Source organism: Microcaecilia unicolor, chromosome 7 (assembly GCF_901765095.1).
Source record: "Microcaecilia unicolor chromosome 7, aMicUni1.1, whole genome shotgun sequence".
In the NCBI taxonomy this organism is placed as follows: Eukaryota; Metazoa; Chordata; class Amphibia; order Gymnophiona; family Siphonopidae; genus Microcaecilia; species Microcaecilia unicolor.
In genome coordinates this window covers 244,814,624-244,832,939 of record NC_044037.1, presented here as the reverse complement: position 1 = coordinate 244,832,939, position 18,316 = coordinate 244,814,624, and the positions used below count along the sequence as shown (strand labels likewise).

The 18,316-nt window shown below is 41.6% G+C and overlaps 1 protein-coding gene across 1 annotated transcript in view; it reads left to right on the top strand.

Annotated features, from left to right (window-relative positions):
• Positions 1-18,316, top strand: part of PKP4 (plakophilin 4) — a gene marked incomplete in the record, with an annotated part of 553,440 nt that overhangs the window by 306,383 nt on the left and 228,741 nt on the right. Inside the window, 1 exon segment of the mRNA XM_030210570.1 lies at positions 11,421-11,553. Within this exon segment, the coding sequence (XP_030066430.1) occupies positions 11,421-11,553 (133 nt within the window).

Below are 18,316 nucleotides of genomic sequence, written 5' to 3'. Positions count from 1 at the left end.
GGTAGTGCTTCACCAACAACTTGTACAGGGACATCAACACCTCCTTTCTTTTGCTGGTTACTCCTCTCTCGAAGCAACCTAGCATCCTTTTGGCTACGGCCACCGCTTTGTCACACAGTTATTTCACTTTAAGGTCCTCGGACACCATCACCCCAAGGTACCTCTTCCCCGTCTGTGCATATCAGCCTCTCACCACGTAGGACATACAGCTCCCTTGGGTTTCTACTCCTCAAATGCATCGCTTTGCACTTTTTTTGCATTAAATTTTAATTGCCAAATGTTAGACCATTCTTCTAACCCTTCCGGGGTGTCCACTCCACAAAAGTGCAAACCTTACCTTTTAATCCTTCAGCAATGTCTCTCACAAATATATTGAACAGAATTGGCCTCATCACCGATCCCTGAGGCACTCTGGTACTCACTTTTCCTTCCTCCGAGTGAATTCTATTGACCACCACCCTCTGGCATCTGTCCATCAACCAGTTTCTAATTCAGTTCACCACTTTGGGTCCTGACTTCAACCTTTCAAGTTTAAGAGCCTTCTCTGAGGGACCCTGTCAAATGCTTTACTGAAATTCAAGAAGATTACATCTAGCGCACATCCTTGATCCAGTCCTCTGGTCACCCAGTCAAAGAATTCAATCAAATTTGTTTGGCACGATTTACCTTTGGTAAAATCATGTTGTCTCGGATCTTGTAACACATTGGAATCCAGGAAATCCACTATCCTTTCCTTCAGCAATGCTTCCGTTACTTTTCAAATATCAGTTGTGAGGCTTACAGGCCTGTAGTTTCCCACTTGTTCTCTGTCACCACTTTTGTGAAGAAGGACCAAATTCGCTCTTCTCCAATCCCTTGGAACCTCTCCCTTCACCAAGGATTTATTAAACAAAGCTTTAAGAGGACCCGCTAGAATCTCTCTAAACTCCCTCAATATCCTGAGATGGATCCCATCCAGTCCCATGGCTTTGTCCACCTTCAATTTTTCAAATTGCTTATAAACATATTCTTCTGTGAACAGTCTGATATCCACTTCATTCTTATGTGTACCTTTACCAGCTGATCCTAGTCCTTCTCTAGGATTTTCTTCCGTGAACACAGAACCAGAAGTATTTGTTTAGCACATTCGCTTTTTCATCATCGCTTTCCATAGCATCTTCAGTCTCACAATTCCATTTTTAGCCTTCCTTCTTTTACTAATATACCTGAAAACTTAATACACGGTAATCATTAATGCACAGTAGTGCCAACTAGAAATTGGCAGGCACAGGGAACTTTATAGAGACCATATCTGAAAATGTGAATCAATGGTCAAGTATTCAAAAATTGAGTTGTTGCTGTTCAATATGTTAAACGTTAGATATCAATATGTTTTCACTGGTCCTTGTAACATAGGAGGCTCTGACCATTTGTTTACTGTGTATTCCTTTATGCGCATTTCATTTAACACATAATCTTGGACTAATGGCTCCCAGCCACCATGCACTAATGAAGCTCTACCGTATAACAGTGTCTAGAAAAGCCAGTACACCTCTTATTGGACAGGAGTCGGATGACCGTCACAAAATTCACTAACAAAATAGTTACACAAGCGATAAAGAAATTGTCAGCCACACACTGCTCCCTTGATGCATGTCCCAACTACATAATGAAAATCCCTCCTACACACTTCACGGATCAACTCACCTCCCACCTAACATGTTCCATGAAGGCAAATTAGGTATGGAAGAAAGTGGGATGTTTGACCACAGAAATACAAGACCTGGAGAGATGGACCTTAAAAATACTTGTTTATTGAAAAAAAGACTCGACACAATCGTTGTGTTTCGGCCGTTAGGCCTGCATCAGGAGTCTCACCCGACGTGTTCCGTATAGTGGGTCTCAGATGTTGTAAATCAGCTGATGCGTGCGTTGGGAAACACTTAATGTGATAATCTATGGAGTGGGTCTTTAAAAAGACCTTTATGAAAGAACTTGCGCGTAAACAAACAAAATGTCCCATGTGAAAAAGACAACATACTACTCACACCAATTCCAAAAGACACAAAAAACCCCATCAAAGATACCACCAACTACAGACCAATAGCAGCCATACCCCTACTGACCAAATAATGGAAGGAATCAGTCAACCAACTAACCGACACTATCAACAAATTTTCAATACTATATGAGTCCCAATCAGATTTTAGGCCCCACCACAGCACAGAAATGGTACTAATCACACTATTAGTCAAATTCAAACTATAAATTTCGAAAGGGAAAAAACATCCTTCTACTTCAATTTGACATGTCCAGTGCATTGACATGGTAGACACACCATCCTACCAAGAATCCTTGACAAATCAGGAATAGAAGGTAAGGTACTCGAATGGTTCAAGGGATTCCTAACCACCAGATCCTACCAAGTAAAATCAAATTCTTCGATCTCTACCTTATGGCAAGTAGAATGCAGAGTCTCCCAGGACTCACCACTCAGCACAGCAATACTCTTCAACCTAATGATGGTCCCCCTTGCACTATCATTATCTAACAAAGGGTACAACCATTTCATATATGCCGATGATATATTATTATTACATTTGTACCTGGCGCTTTCCCACTCAAAGCAGGTTCAATGCTTACATAGATAGTAATATGGATTACAGGATATTGATAAAGAAAATAAAAGTTAAATATAACAGAATAACAAAAGTGATAAGTAGGTAGAGAAGGACAGGGGTGAAGGAGTAGGAGATGTGTAGGTACATATATCCATATTCATCCCTTTCAAAAAAGATATATCCGAAATTACCACCAAAATTACAAACAGCATAAACACCTTGGAAACCTGGGTATCGGCCTTCAAACTGAAACTAAACAGGGAAAAAACACAGTGCGTGATACTCCACCATACAACACCGAACGATTTAAATCCATCAATGTCATGAGAACGACCCTTCCTATAGCAGACCACGTAAAGATACTAGGAATCACCATAAATCAAAATCTATCATTCGACAAACCTAATAATACTTCCGCAATGCGACATAGGTAGGTTCTTGTGTTCTTGTCTAACTCTCCACTTCCCCAGATGCCAGAGTTTGAAATATAAAACCACATACGAAACAAGCTTCACCTACATCTGCACCAAAAACTGGAACTCCCAAGAGACTTAAAACACATGAGCAATTACGTACAATTCAGAAAACAACCTCCCCCCCCCCCCCTCCCACAATGACCCCACAAACCACGCAACTAGTAGGACAACAACCATTCAACTGAACTGAAGGAGAACTGAAATTGGACCTGGCACACTCGCACTGCACAAATTGGAAACATATAACCCCCCCCCCCCCCCCCGCAACAAGTAATCTATTATCCTGAACATGTAAACTGCTCTTTCCTTCAGTAAACTGTCAGCCACATTGAGCCTACCACCAGGTAGGAAACTGTGGGGTTCAAATGCAATAAATAAAATGAAATATGTGAAGATTGTAATATGTTACGCGAGAATTTTACTCATCATTCCTATGCACAAAAGACATATGTGGGGATTGATATGCTTTGGTGTAGCAGGAACTTCTTTTGGGAAGGTGGGGAAATCGGAAGCACACCAGTTTGGGTGGAATTTACAGAATGTAGGAGGAAAGGGAGGGAGTTTCTGGAGACTTAATGACAGCTTAAGAGATGCAGAGGTGGAGGAGTAGGTAAGGGAGACTATTAGGAGATACATGAAGGAGAATGATACAGGAGGGGTGGTGCATGAGATACTGTGGTGTGGGTGGGGATGCTATTGAAGTAGAAGCAAGAAAGTTGATGAAGCTGGAGAGAAAACATTAATAACTAGTAAAAAAAAGCCCCGTTTCTGATGCAAATGAAACGGGGGCTAGCAATGTTTTCTTCTGTGTGCATATGGGAGTGTGTATGTGTCCCTGCCCTCTGGCCTCTCTCCCCTCCCCCCTCTGAGTCCTTCACTGTTACAGAGGCAGCGATTTGATTTCGTGCTGTGCTGTTTTCCTTCACTGACTGTGTTACAGAGAGGGCGGGGCAGACACTCTTAGGGAAACCGGATATCTCGCACCCTTCACACTTCCGGCTGGAGGCTTCATAGAACGTTGGTGTTGCTTTTTATATAGAGAGATATGCAATGAGGGAGGGAGAAAAGGAGATGAGGAAAGTAAGCAAGGAGCTCCAGGCAATTAAAATGGAAGAGGTAAAATCTCAATGGAACCTGCTCAAGCAAAGACTGTTTGAATTTGGGAATAGAACTGGGAAATTCCTGGTGCAAAAATTGAGAGGAAAGAAGCACAAAGCAGTGTTAAATAAAAGGGATAGAGGATCAGATGTTTTATATAGACAAAGAAATAAGGGCACAATTTGAGTATAATCAATGGTTTTAGAGTGAAGAGGAGGGTCAAAGTAAGGAAGAAATTGAAAGGTACTCTACCTAGAATACAATAACTGCTGATGGTGACTGAAGCAGAGAAGGAGAGTTTGAATGGTCTTCTAAATGGGAGCAAGTTGGCTGGGCAATAAAACAATTAAAAGCAGATAAAGCTCCCAGTTTTAATGGATTCAACACATGCAGGGGATGTGGGAGGGTTATTGCTAAGGCTGGGGTATGGATTATTGCAAGGAGGTTCCTTCCGCCATCATTGAGAGAGCATCACAGTGCTTTGAGAAGCTGGGAATGATCTTGCAGTTTGTGGGCCTTATGGACCTATTTCACTTCTAAATTTAGATGTCAAATTAATGGCAAAAAGTTTAGTAAACTGGCAGATGTTCTGTCCAAACTTAACCATATAGACCAGGCGGGATTTGTTCAATAGCGTCAGGGGGGCACATAATATCAAGCAGACACTGCAAATTATATGGGAGGCTCAGCAAAGGGAAGAAAGTGATATTACTCGTAGTGGATGCAGAAAAAGCATTTGATCAAGAGAACTGAAATTTTTTTACGAGTCCTCCAAAAAGGAAATTTGGAAGGAAATTTTTTCAGCTGGGTACAAAAGTTGTTTGAAGGACCAGTAACGAGACTAAATGTAAATGCAAGTACAAAGAACCGTTCAGTATAGAACAAAGGACTACACAGTGATGCCCATTGTCTTCTGTTAGCTGTATCGGTGGAGCCTCTGGCAGAAATGTTTTGTGAAATAGGACTATCCATGGGATGACAGTTGAGGAGTTGAACAATAAGAGACCTTTTCTTTTGCTGACTACATCCTGTTATCTGTTACGCATCCGCAGTTAACTTTACCAATTTTAATGCAGGAAATGAATGGTTTCAAGGGAGTGTCCACATTTAAGGTGAACATGGATAAAACAGAGGCTCTGGGGGGTCACCCTGAGTGCAGATGAGGAGATACATTTGGGGAAAGGTGTTCCTGTTAGGTGAGCCAGAGGGATTATATTTAATACTACAGGTGAGCAAGGATGTGACCCAAACTTATGAGCATAATTATGGGAAAGTACTGCATGAAGTGAGGCGAGACCTGGAAAGATTGAAAGGAGTGTATTATATATTTTGGAGGGGAGAGGGTGACTTTTTAAAAAATATTTTACCTAGACTCCTGTTTTTCTTTCAAACATAAACAGTCTGGGTCCCAAAGCTAGTATTGAAAAGACTAGAAAAGAGGTTTGTTTAGATATGGGTTGGGGGGAGGGAACACCTAAAGTAGCAAGAGAAACTTTGTATAGAAGCAAGAATTTGAAGGAGTGGTACTATGTAGGAGCACAGCTTAAACATTTGCTGGAATGGGAAATAGGGATAAACCAGCCACTGACTTGGAACAACAGGGTGTTCAGAATACCCACTGAGCTACCTGCCATGGAGATTGGATAGCTATAGAGTGGGAAGATTATTGAAGAACTCAGGGCTTTTTTTCAGAGGGTACTTGAAGGTGCTGAGTACCGGCACCTTTTCCATTGCCTGATAAAATTGACCCATAGTCAACAAGTATTAACGAAAGAGCCTAGGTTCTGCACACCCAGCGCTATTTTTTAAATAGATTTTGTGGCTGGTTACAGGGTGCCTGGCTATTTTGGGGTGAGTCCCTAAGTGATCACCCCATCCTTGTTAGTTGAGTTCCAGAACCTTTTTTGCTATTTTTTTTTTTAATCCACTGGAAGAGCACCTGCTTGAACTATGCAGAGCGGTAGGGAAAAAGTGGGGAGGGACAACTAAATAGTCAATTAGGGCAGCAATTAGCTATGAACCAGCATATATGACAGAAAAATTTATAAGAGGTAGAAAGCTAAAGGAATAATACGGTTTGGGCAGGTGTTGGAAGGTGGTCATTTGATACAGAAACCTATAGGTTTATCTTTGGGAGATTTGTTGGCCATATTGTAGGTACACTAGCAGGCTTATTTTCGAAAGTATAAATAAGTGCTTAAATGAGAGCAAGAATTGGGGTAAACTGAGTGTGGAGCAATGGGTAAAATTCTTTAACAAACTGTTACAACAGAAAAATTCTTAGAAGTTGGCATCTTAATGACATTAAATATTGGAATGAATGAAAAACAGAAAAAAGTAAAAACAAAAAAGGCACAGAGTGGCAGATGGACGGGGGGGGGGGGGGGGAGGTTTCACAAAAGCCTTCAGATCGCTATTTTCAAAACTCATTTTTAAGACGTCTTTCTATGCAGTTTGTCTAAATCTGAAGGGGGTGTGTTAGAGGCATGTTTTGGGAGGGACTAGGGCAGGCTTACAATTTGGACATTTTTCTGCGATAATGGAACATTGTAAAAATATGCAGGGCAAAAAATAGGATGTGTTTGGCTAGACCTGTTTCAGTGAAATGACTAAGTGCAAACTGACTAAATGACCTCTGGAGGGATAAAGGCATGACCTCCCCCCACTTAATCCCCAAATAGTCACTGACCCCCCTCCCACCCCCCTAAGAGATGAAAGTGACAGTACATACCAGGCAGTATGACAGTTGCAGATAAAATGGCCATTCCTCTTAAAGCAGCAAGCAGGTCCCTGGAGTAGCCTAGTGGTTAGTGCAGCAGCCCAAAAACCTGGGGAACCAGGTTCAATTTCCATTACAGCTCCTTTTGACTCAGAGTAAGTCACTTAACCCTCCATTGCAACCACAAAAAGGAGGTATATCAAATCCCATCCCCTTTCTCTTTTTCTTTCATGCACTGCAGCACCAAAAAAATAGAAACAGAAATAACTTTTCCACCTGTACTGAGCAAAACACAAACAGGTCAGTATTTAAATGCACTTATCCATATAACCAAACAACTAAATTAAATTCCCACCTAAACTCTCTGGTAACAACTATACAATATCATACAAACTAGAGTACCAATTTAAAGAGAATAGTGAGAAGACCGACCTCGAAGAATATACTGAAAACTTTTTTTTTTTGTTACATTTGTACCCGCGCTTTTCCCACTCATGGCAGGCTCAATGCGGCTTACATATTGTATACAGGTACTTATTTGTACCTGGGGCAATGGAGGGTTAAGTGACTTGCCTAGAGTCACAAGGAGCTGCCTGTGCCTGAAGGGGGAATCGAACTCGAACTATAAGGTAAAGTATAAAGAAATTTATGAGCGAAGAGGATGTTCTCAGAGGTTAACTCACCCAAGCAAAGCAGTACACAAAAGTAAATTCTGCTTCTAAGGGTGGACAAGTTTCTCGATCATAGAGCGTCCCCAAGAAAATTTTTTTGAAATTTTTAACCTGAGCAATTTAAAACCAGTGCTCAAAATATTATAGTGAAGTTCTCTAACCTGAAAAGAAAATTGTTGTTATAATAATAAACTTCAAGGTCTCTCTTCTCACACTCGCAATACACCTCATACGTTCCACACAGTTCACTCTTTTTGTATACGATTTGTCAATTCTTCAATTGTTACAAATTCTTAACTTCAGGATCTATCCTACTTACTGTTCACTTTTTAAAGGAATATATCATCCCTCTAATATTTCTTCTCTCTCATGCCATCATTTTCAGTTCTTCCTTCTGACGTTGATCCTTTTTTCATCTCTCCTTCATTTTTTTCTGCCTCTATCTACTTGATTTTTCTCCCCCCCCCTTTCTTCAGTCTTTAGTTTCCATTTTGTTCACCTCACATGCCCACCAGCTTTCCATCTGCCTTGCCTTCCCAGACCATCTCCATCCTCTCAAATCCTGCCCTTTTCACACTTCCTGTTTTTTCATTCTTTTCCCAACCCATATCTCTTCTCTACCTTTTTCCCATTCCCTGGTTCCCAATATCTACCCTCTATCTTTATCCCTTCCCATCCCAAGTCCTCAGTTGCTTTCCTCTGCCTCTCATCTCTTCACTAGCCTCATCACTTATTTTCACTCTTCTGCCTCCAGCCCTTTTTTCTCTTATTCCTTACTGTGCCTCTTTTTAGCCCCATTTCTGCCATCTCACACCCCTTTCACAGAGCAATTCATTTCTGCCCCCTCTCACCCCTTTCAAAGTACTCTAAATCTTTCACACCACCTCACAACCTTCTGCCCTCTTCTTTTTACGACATGTCCTTATCCAGAGTCCCATTTCATACCTCCCAGCCCATCTAATACACCCCTACCACCTTCTAAATACCTATTCTCCCCTCCCTCACTGAGCTGCAGTCACTTTCATTCCCTACAACCCCCAATCAAGAAATTGCCCACTCTCGTCACACATTCCTGAGTCCCTTCCAAACACCCAAGCTCTTCTCTCTTTACCCCAATGCTTTATTCCTCAATTCACACTCTGTTCCACCTAGTATGGAAGTTCTCACTTATTCTCCCAACTATCAGATGTGAGCAGTCTTGGTCTCAACTCCATTTATCAAGTTCTCCTTACTTCCTCATCAAAGGCTACAAGCATTTAAGAGTGATTTTAGAAGGTTGTTGCATGCTTTTGGGACCTGAAGACTTGACTATTGCAGTAGTCTATAGTCTATAGACCTTACCGAAAAAAAACAAAAAAACTTTACACATTTGACATCAGGTTGAGTTATTACCATTAGCCAATGTAGAAATCACATTACCTCTGTGCTAAGGTAGCTCTGTTGGCTTCTAGTTTATTTTAGGGGGGGGTTGTTTTTTGTTTTTTTTTAAGATTCAGGAACTAGTTTTTAAGGCCTTGAAAAATAAATGCCCTAAATATTTGGAGGAAAGAATGCAGGGTTAAATACAACCTGTGATCCAAAGTGAAAGACCTGTTACTAGCTTTATTTTCGTTAGAGGCACATTTGTTGTGGACCAGAAATCATATGCTCTCATTTGTCAAGAAATCATACTGCACCCTCTGACAAATCCAATGTGTTTATCCATTACTTGAAATGAGGATCCTCAGGCTATTGGTTACATTCATTAGTACTTTCTTCACTTGATTATTGTAATTCTTTGTTTCCTGATTTAAAACACTGTTCACAATTTATCCAAAATATCACTGTAATAATTCTTTACAGTAAGAAGAAATTTGACAAGGTCAGTCTCTTACTATAGGAAGAGCACTGGCTTCCCATCTCATATTGCATCTCTTAAAATTCTAACAGTAGTACATCAGGATTCCTATGTAGGTATCCCTTCTTTTCTAAGTAGTTGTCTTATTCCATACCACCCTAATTATTAAGAGTGAATCCTAATATAACAGAAATGAAGGTGAGGTTAGAAGAATTTACAATATTCCATTTTGCAGATATTATTAATGGCGGGTAACCGTACCCAATTACAATTTTATATTCTGAAAGACATAGAGAATACAGCAGTCTTTCTGGTTTTAAAGTAAATACCACTAACAGCTCCTAAACATCACATTGAATCCTACATTAGTCTAGGATCTAAAAATCCAGATCTCTTTGCGCCGGGTAACAGAACATCCTATATAATAATTCTCAACTCCAACGTTCTGACAGTGCCTGGAACCTTGGCTCTGTGGTCTGCTTCCGTCGATAGATCAGTGACATCATCAGCTTCACACAGCCTCTTCTTTGGCTTCTGTTTCTGCTGTTCAGAAGCCAAAGAAGAGGCTGTGTCAAGCAGCCCTGCGTGCAGGAGGTAAAACCTTTAAAGCAACAGACGGCTCTTAGGGACAGAGAGGTGGGGAGGGGGTCCTGAAACGACAGGAGAGGTAAGGGGTGGTCATGAACGACACATAGGGGGGGGGGGGGAAGGGGCGCTTCTGCCTCTGCTGTTCCTGTGGACAGGAGCCAAAGAAGAGGCTGTGTGCAGCGTCCCTGCATGCAGGAGGTAAAACCTTTAAAACAAAAGACGGCTCTTAGGGACAGAGAGGTGGGGAGGGGGTCCTGAAACGAGAGAGGAGGTAAGGGGGGGGGGTCATGAACGGCACGGGGGAGGGGCGCTTCTACTGTTCCTGTGGTCCCGCCCTTGAGGTTTGGACATATTCCTGGAAGAAAAGTCTATAGTCTGCTATTGTGGCAGACCTGGGAAGCAACTGCTTGCCCTTGGATTTGTAGTATAGAGTGTTGCCACAAGTTGGGTTTTTGTCAGGTACTTTTGCCCTGGCTTGGCCACTGTTTGGAAAACAGGATACAGGGCTAGATGGATCATTGGTCTGACCCAGTATGGCTACTCTTATGTTCTTTCGAACCCTTCTCATTTGCAGATTATGACATCCTCTCTTTGACTTTCAGCTGGAGACCGCCTTTAAAAAAAAAAAAAAATCAAACAGGCTTTGAAGACATTTTACTTTACTACAGCATTTCCCCAAGACTAGTTTGCATTTTGATTGGGCTGTTTCCTGTTATTCTTTTTTTCCTTTTTCTTCCTTCCTCTGATCATGTACTTCACATTACAATGCTTTCTCTCCTTTTGGGTCTTAGTTCTATCATTACGCTTGTAAGTAACTTCTTTTATATTAATGATAAATATAACTTAGGCCAGCTATTGTTTTTCCATTATATCTTCCCCATTTCTTACTCTCATTTACTTTGTAAACCACTTAGACGATAAATATTGATGAGCAGTAAGGTGAACTATGAACTACTGTTCATATATCTTCACCAAAAATTGAGTGAATAGTGCAAGGTGCCACTTTGTGAGCACAGTATAAGGTTTTCCATAATTTTACTTCTGTTATCCCATATTGAGATTGTATAAATATAGCTTTCTTTTTCAAAAAAGTTCTATTTGGATATCTTTGGTTTGGTTAATTCAGTTAGTCCACAATCTAATTTTTGAAACCTGCTGTACACAACCAGTGCTAGCTTGCTAGTAATTGAGTTGAGGGAAATAACATTCATAAAAGATGGATGATACATTAAATGAGTTCTGTAATGCAAGGCAGCCTGACGGATGATCTATATCATAGTCTATGAATGACTGTGATGTAACCTTCCATTCTTTTTATTAATGTATTGAAAAAATAAAACTAATATACGAGGAATTGATTTCTGTGAGCATTGTCTCATAATGTGCACACAATACCAAGCTAGTATTTCTATCTTTGTTTTTCTGATAAAGGGAGTTTGCATGGCGTGACCCAGAATTGCCAGAGGTCATTCATATGCTTCAACATCAGTTCCCATCTGTTCAAGCAAATGCAGCTGCCTACCTTCAACACCTGTGCTTTGGAGATAATAAAGTGAAAACAGAGGTACCAAAACTGTTTCTGTTTTATTTTGAAAGCCTTGGTTTATAAGGTGAGGAAAAAGGAGAGGAGCTGTTGAGTGTATTGTGCATTGCCAATTTTATTTTGAATCGTTTTGGCAGAAAAGTTGTGTTTTTTTTTTTTTTTTTTTATTATGATCTAGGTCTGTATGTGAAAATGTTTACTAATACATACTACATAATTTTCTTTATTACAGGAATGAAATTGCTTCTGTCATGACCATTTTACGAAAAAATGAATATCTCTATAATTAACTGTGCCAAAGCAACAGCAGTATTTTTCCTTACCCACAATGCCTGTCCAAAACAGATATGTTATGCCCCTGTACCTGCGGATGGAGACAGAGAACAAAAGCATGTGAGCTCCATCCTGTATAGAGCACCATGTTGCTACTTGCTTATGAGTATTTCTATGTCTGTAGTAAATAGTAGTAGATGGGTGTACATTGCTCTGGTGGAGGAAGATCTATGTCGGTACTTCTGGGCTCAATTAACTGCTAACCCAGTTGAAACCAGGTAGAAGAGGGTGTTGGATTGTCTGCCTAGTCCTTGGTGAGCACATGGAGGAGTCCAGATCATTTCTCTTTTTCTCTCTTTCTATCCTGTATGAAGCTTCCCCCATCCTCTCCTTTCCTTGTTAATTTTTTGCTTTGACAGATCTCCAAGAGCAATGGTGATAAGTCCTTTGTAGATCACGTAGTAGTTCAGCAGATTGCAGCACATCCTGGGTTGGTGATTCTGGTAACAATTTTACAGGAATGAATGGTCAACGCAAACAAATTCCAATCAATATCTTTTAAATTGAGACACGAGATGTACCAGCATACTTGATACTATAGTGCCAATGCAAACAAGAATGTTACAAAGAAAAAATTCACTCCCTTGGTTTAATGACAACCTGAGAAAATTAAAAACCCAAACAAGGAGATTGGAACATGCATGGATCAAAAAGAAAGATGATCAAACGTTTACCGCATGGAAATTAATGTTAAGAAAATACAAATATGCCATCAGACAATCTAAAAGGTCATATTATAATTCCAAAATAGGGCAAAACTATAAAGACCTACACAAGATATTCCAAATTGTTGACCTAGCTACTCACTTTAATGAAAAAAATCATTAAACTTAGATCTACCATACCAACCAACTCCACCAATTACTTAAAATTCCTTGACTGCTTGGACCCAACAATCAATGAATATCCAGTAGATCGAATATGGACAAATTTTGATTCATTAACTGAAGATACTATCACCCAGCTAATCAATCACCAAATCCCACTGTAAATTAGATGCATGCCCCAGCCACTTAATAACATCAGCTCCCCAACGTTACCTCCTACCTGAATCACATGATTCAAATAGGATCCTTTCCCACTGATAAGGGTAATATCTTACTCACACCAATTCCTAAAGATCAAAAGAAAAAACTAAATGATATATCTAATTATAGACCAGTGGCATCCATCCCATTGGTAGTCAAGTTGATGGAAAGTCTGGTGACTAAACAACTCACCGACTACTTGAGCAAATTCTCAATATTACACGCATCCCAATCTGGTTTCCGTGCTTATTACAGTACCAAAACAGTCCTTATAACACTTATGACCAAATTCAAACAAAAAATCACAGCTGGAAACAATGTTCTTCTTTTACAATTTGACATGTCCAGCGCCTTTGACATGGTTGATCATGACATCCTATTAAATATTCTAGAGTATTTTGGAATTGGAGGGAGTGTACTGAACTGGTTTCATAGTTTTCTGACAACAAGAACATACAGGGTAATATCCAAATCGATCATATCACAGCCATAGAGACCTGTATGCGGTGTGCCTCAAGGATCTCCGCTTTCTCCGATTCTATTTAATTTAATGATGCTGCCATTGGCCAGATCTTTATCCAATCTAGACCTAAACCCATATATCTATGCTGATGATGTGACGATCTACATTTTGTTTAAAAATGATCTATCAGAAATTGCAGACAAAATCAATCTCAACTTCCAGGTTATGAATTCATGGGCAGATGCATTTCATCTGAAGCTCAACGCTGAAAAGACACAATGCCTTATAATATCATCGCAATATAATAAAATCAAATACACTAGTATAAACACACCAAACCAATCTCTTCCTGTTGTGGACACCTTGAAACTCCTAGGCGTAACAATTGATTGTAATCTAAATCTAGATAACCACGTGAATAATGTTATAAAGAAAATGTTCTATGCAATGTGGAGGCTTAGAAGAGTGAAACCTTTCTTCCCAAGGGAGACATTCCGTAACCTAGCGCAATCATTAGTACTGAGTCATCTAGATTACGGTAATTCCTTATACGCGGGATGCAAGACTCAAACCATCAAGAGACTTCAGACTGCCCAGAACACCGCAGCCAGACTGATTTTTGGAAAGGCGAAATATGAAAGTGCTGCACCCCTTAGACAGAGGTTACATTGGCTTCCTTTGAAAGATCAAATTGCATTCAAGCTATGCACCTTAGTTCATAAAATTATTTATGGAGATGCCCCTTCTTGTATGTCAAATCTGATAGATCTACCAGAGAGAAATAACAAAAGTTCATCACGCACTTACTTGAATCTCCATTACCCCAACTGCAAGGGACTTAAATACAAATCAGTACTACTACTATTTAGCATTTCTATAGCGCTACAAGGCGTACACAGCGCTGCACAAACATAGAAGAAAGACAGTCCCTGCTCAAAGAGCTTACAATCTAATAGACAAAAAATAAATTAATCAAATCAATTAATGTGTACAGGAAGGAGGAGAGGAGGAGGGTAGGTGGAGGCGAGTGGTTACGAGTCAAAAACAATGTTAAAGAGGTGGGCTTTCAGTCTAGATTTAAAGGTGGCCAAGGATGGGGCAAGATGTAGGGGCTCAGGAAGTTTATTCCAGGCGTAGGGTGCAGCGAGACAGAAGGCGCGAAGTCTGGAGTTGGCAGTAGTGGAGAAGGGAACAGATAAGAAGGATTTATCCATGGAGCGGAGTGCAAGGGAAGGGGTGTAGGGAAGGATGAATGTGGAGAGATACTGGGGAGCAACAGAGTGAGTACATTTATAGGTTAGTAGAAGAAGTTTGAACAGGATACGAAAACGGATAGGGAGCCAGTGAAGCGACTTGAGGAGAGGGGTAGTATGAGTAAAGCAACCCTGGCGGAAGACGAGACGGGCAGCAGAGTTTTGAACCGATTGGAGAGGGGAGAGGTGACTAAGTGGGAGGCCAGCAAGAAGCAGATTGCAGTAGTCTAAACGAGAGGTGACAAGGGTGTGGATGAGGGTTTTGGTAGAGTGCTCGGAAAGAAAGGGGTGGATTTTACGGATGTTGTAAAGAAAGAAACGACAGGTCTTGGCGATCTGCTGGATATGGGCAGAGAAGGAGAGAGAAGAGTCAAAGATGACCCCAAGGTTTCGAGCTGAGGAGACAGGGAGAATGAGAGAGCCATCAACAGAAATAGAAAACGGGGGGAGTGGGGAGGTGGGTTTGGGGGGAAAAATGAGAAGCTCGGTTTTGGTCATGTTTAATTTCAGGTGGCGTTGAGACATCCAGACAGCAATGTCAGACAAGCATGCTGAAACTTTGGTTTGGATGCAAGGTGAGATATCAGGGGTAGAAAGGTAGATTTGGGAGTCATCAGCATAGAGATGGTAGGAAAAGCCATGGGATGAGATTAATGAACCAAGGGAAGAAGTGTAGATAGAAAAGAGGAGGGGACCAAGAACAGAACGCTGAGGTACGCCGACAGGCAGAGGGATAGAAGTAGAAGAGGATCCACCAGAGTGAACACTAAAGGTGCGGAGGGAGAGGTAGGAAGAGAACCAGGAAAGGACAGAGCCCTGGAATCCAAGTGAGGACAGGGTATCGAGGAGTATGCTGTGATCAACAGTGTCAAAAGCAGCGGAAAGATCAAGAAGAATGAGGATGGAATAGAGACCTCTGGATTTAGCCGGTAATAGGTCATTGGAGACTTTAGTAAGCGCAGTTTCGGTTGAGTGGAGAGGGCGAAAACCAGATTGTAGTGGGTCAAGAATAGCATGTGAGGTCAGAAAATCAAGGCAGCGGCGGTGAACAAGCACGCTCAAGTAATTTGGAGAGAAGGGGAAGGAGGGAGATGGGTCGGTAATTAGAGGGACAAGTAGGGTCGAGTGAAGGCTTCTTAAGGAGAGGTGTGACCACAGCATGTTTAAAGGCAGCAGGGATAGTCGCAGTGGAAAGTGAGAGGTTGAGAATGTGACAGATAAAAGGAATAAGAACAGGAGAGATGGCATTAAGAAGGTGGGTGGGAATGGGATCAGAGGAACAGGTGGTACATTTTGAGGAAGAAAGGAGAAGTGTAGTTTCCTCAATAGTAACTTCAGGAAAGGAGGAAAGGGAATGAGGGGAAGGAGAGAGAGGGGAACGGACTAGTGGAGGGAGAGGTGGCGAGGTAGAGAATGCAAGGTTTATCTTTTGAACCTTGTCGTGAAAGAATTCAGCAAAGGTTTGAGGAGATAATGAAGGGGGAGTTGGGGGAGGGGACACCTTGAGGAGAGAGTTCAATGTGGTGAAGAGAAGTCAAGGGTTAGAGCCAAGAGAGTTGGTCAGTTGGATATAATAATCCTGTTTGGCGTGTAAAAGAACAGATTGGAAGGAGGTCAGCATGAACTTAAAGTGTAAGAAATCAGCAAGGGCTCGAGATTTCCGCCAGAGGCTTTCGGCGGAGCGGGTACAGGAATGTAGGTAGCGGATATTAGAAGTCAGCCAAGGTTGGGGTTTTGTACGCCTTATAGGGTGGGTCATCAAAGGTGCAAGAGTGTCTAAGGCAGAGGATAGAGTATTGTTGTAAGAAGAAACAGCCTCGTTAACAGACGTGGATGGTGCCACAGTAGAGAGGAGGTTTGAAACATGGGAGGATAGAGATGAAGGGTCAATATTGTGAAGATTCCTAGATAAATTAGATAAGATAGGACGGGACTGGGAGGGAGGAGATTTAAGTGTGAAAGTTATAAGATGGTGATCAGAGAGGGGAAGATCAGAGGCAAGGAAACTAGAGGGTGAACAGTTGGAGGAGAAGATGAGATCAAGACAGTGACCATTTTGATGAGTGGGGGAGGTGAAGCATAGTTTGAGATTAAAGGAGGATGTTAAAGCGAGTAACTTAGAAATATAAGAGTTGGAAGGATCATTAGCAGGAATATTAAAGTCACCAAGGATGAGAGAGGGGGAGGAAGGATCATGGAAGAAGGCAAGCCAGGCATCAAAGTCACTGAGAAAGGATGAAAGGGACTTATCAGGGGGACGATAAATGACTGCTATTCGAAGAGGCAGAGGAGAGAAAAGGCGGATAGAGTGGACTTCAAAGGAGGAAAAACAGTGAGATTGAGGTGGAAGAAGGGGTTGAAATCTGGAGGAGGGAGAGAGAAGTAGTCCCACACCGCCCCCGCGACCAGCAGGGCGAGGAGTATGTGAAAAAAGATAACCGCCATGGCAGAGGGCTGCGTCTGAAGCAGAGTCATCAGGGCAGAGCCAGGTTTCTGTTATGGCGAGCAGATGGAGGTGACGCGAGATAAAGAGGTTCTGGGTATAGGGGAGTTTGTTACAGATAGAGCGGGCATTCCATAGGGCGCAAGAGAAGGGCAGAGAAGAGGAGGGGAATAGAGGAATAGAGATGAGGTTAGAGAGGTCACGGTGAGATCTGTAGAGCTGGGATAATAGTTGGTGAGAAGGGCCAGGATTGGGATTGATGTCACCGGCTGAGAGTAAGAGAAGGAGTAAAAGAGAGTGGAGGAGCGTAGGAGAGGTGTGGCCGCAAAGGCAAGAGGTATTTAGGTCGAATGGGGAAGGCAAAATGGACGGAAGAAAGAGACGGAGATTAAAAGCCAAGAGGGAGGAAGAGGGTAGGAGAGAAGGTGAGGTGATGAAGTCAATGGATGGGCAGTGAGTTCCTGTAGTGGAGAGAGGTAGGGGGTGAGGGAAAAAGATTAGGAAGGGACAGGGCTAGGAAGAGAATGTGAACAGGGGCTATAAACGATTGAGGTGGGAAGAAGATTAGATATAAAGAGAAAAATGCGCGCGCGGCACCTAGAGCGGAGGCCCTGAGTGGATCGGAGTGGACCTGGGTGTCACCCCGAAGAAGGCTGTAAGGATATGCAGATGAGCTGCAAGTCCTCCACAGCACCTGAAAGGCAGCCGGTGGTAGAGCTGGGCACCTCTCAGCTGAGGAAAGGCTTACCAGGGGTTAGACTGAAGCCAGCATTCCTCCCCCTGAGGGTCGCCTGATCCTAGCTTCTCATACATCTGTACACAACTATGGAATGAATTACCAACCACCTTGAGAACACATGACCTGATGACCTTCCGGAAACTACTGAAGACTTATTTGTTAAAAAAAAAAAAACATACAAAAAGACCCCTCATAAAAACCGGCACCTAAACTGACCAGATACAAGATTAATGAAACTTTTCAAATTCGTTTATTCTAACTTACACCCTAATGATTGACTATTATATCTTGTCCTGTTATCATTATGTTAGGTTTTATCAATTCTCTTACACATAATTCTCTTACGCACCTTAACTGCAATAAGGCTGAAATTGTTATTCCGTTAATATGATTACCATGATATTCTCATGCACCTTATTTGTTAATTATATTCTGATTTCCTTATCCCATCAATGTGATGTTGTTGTTGTATTATATTGTAAGCCACATTGAGCCTGCAAATATGTGGGAAAATGTGGGATATAA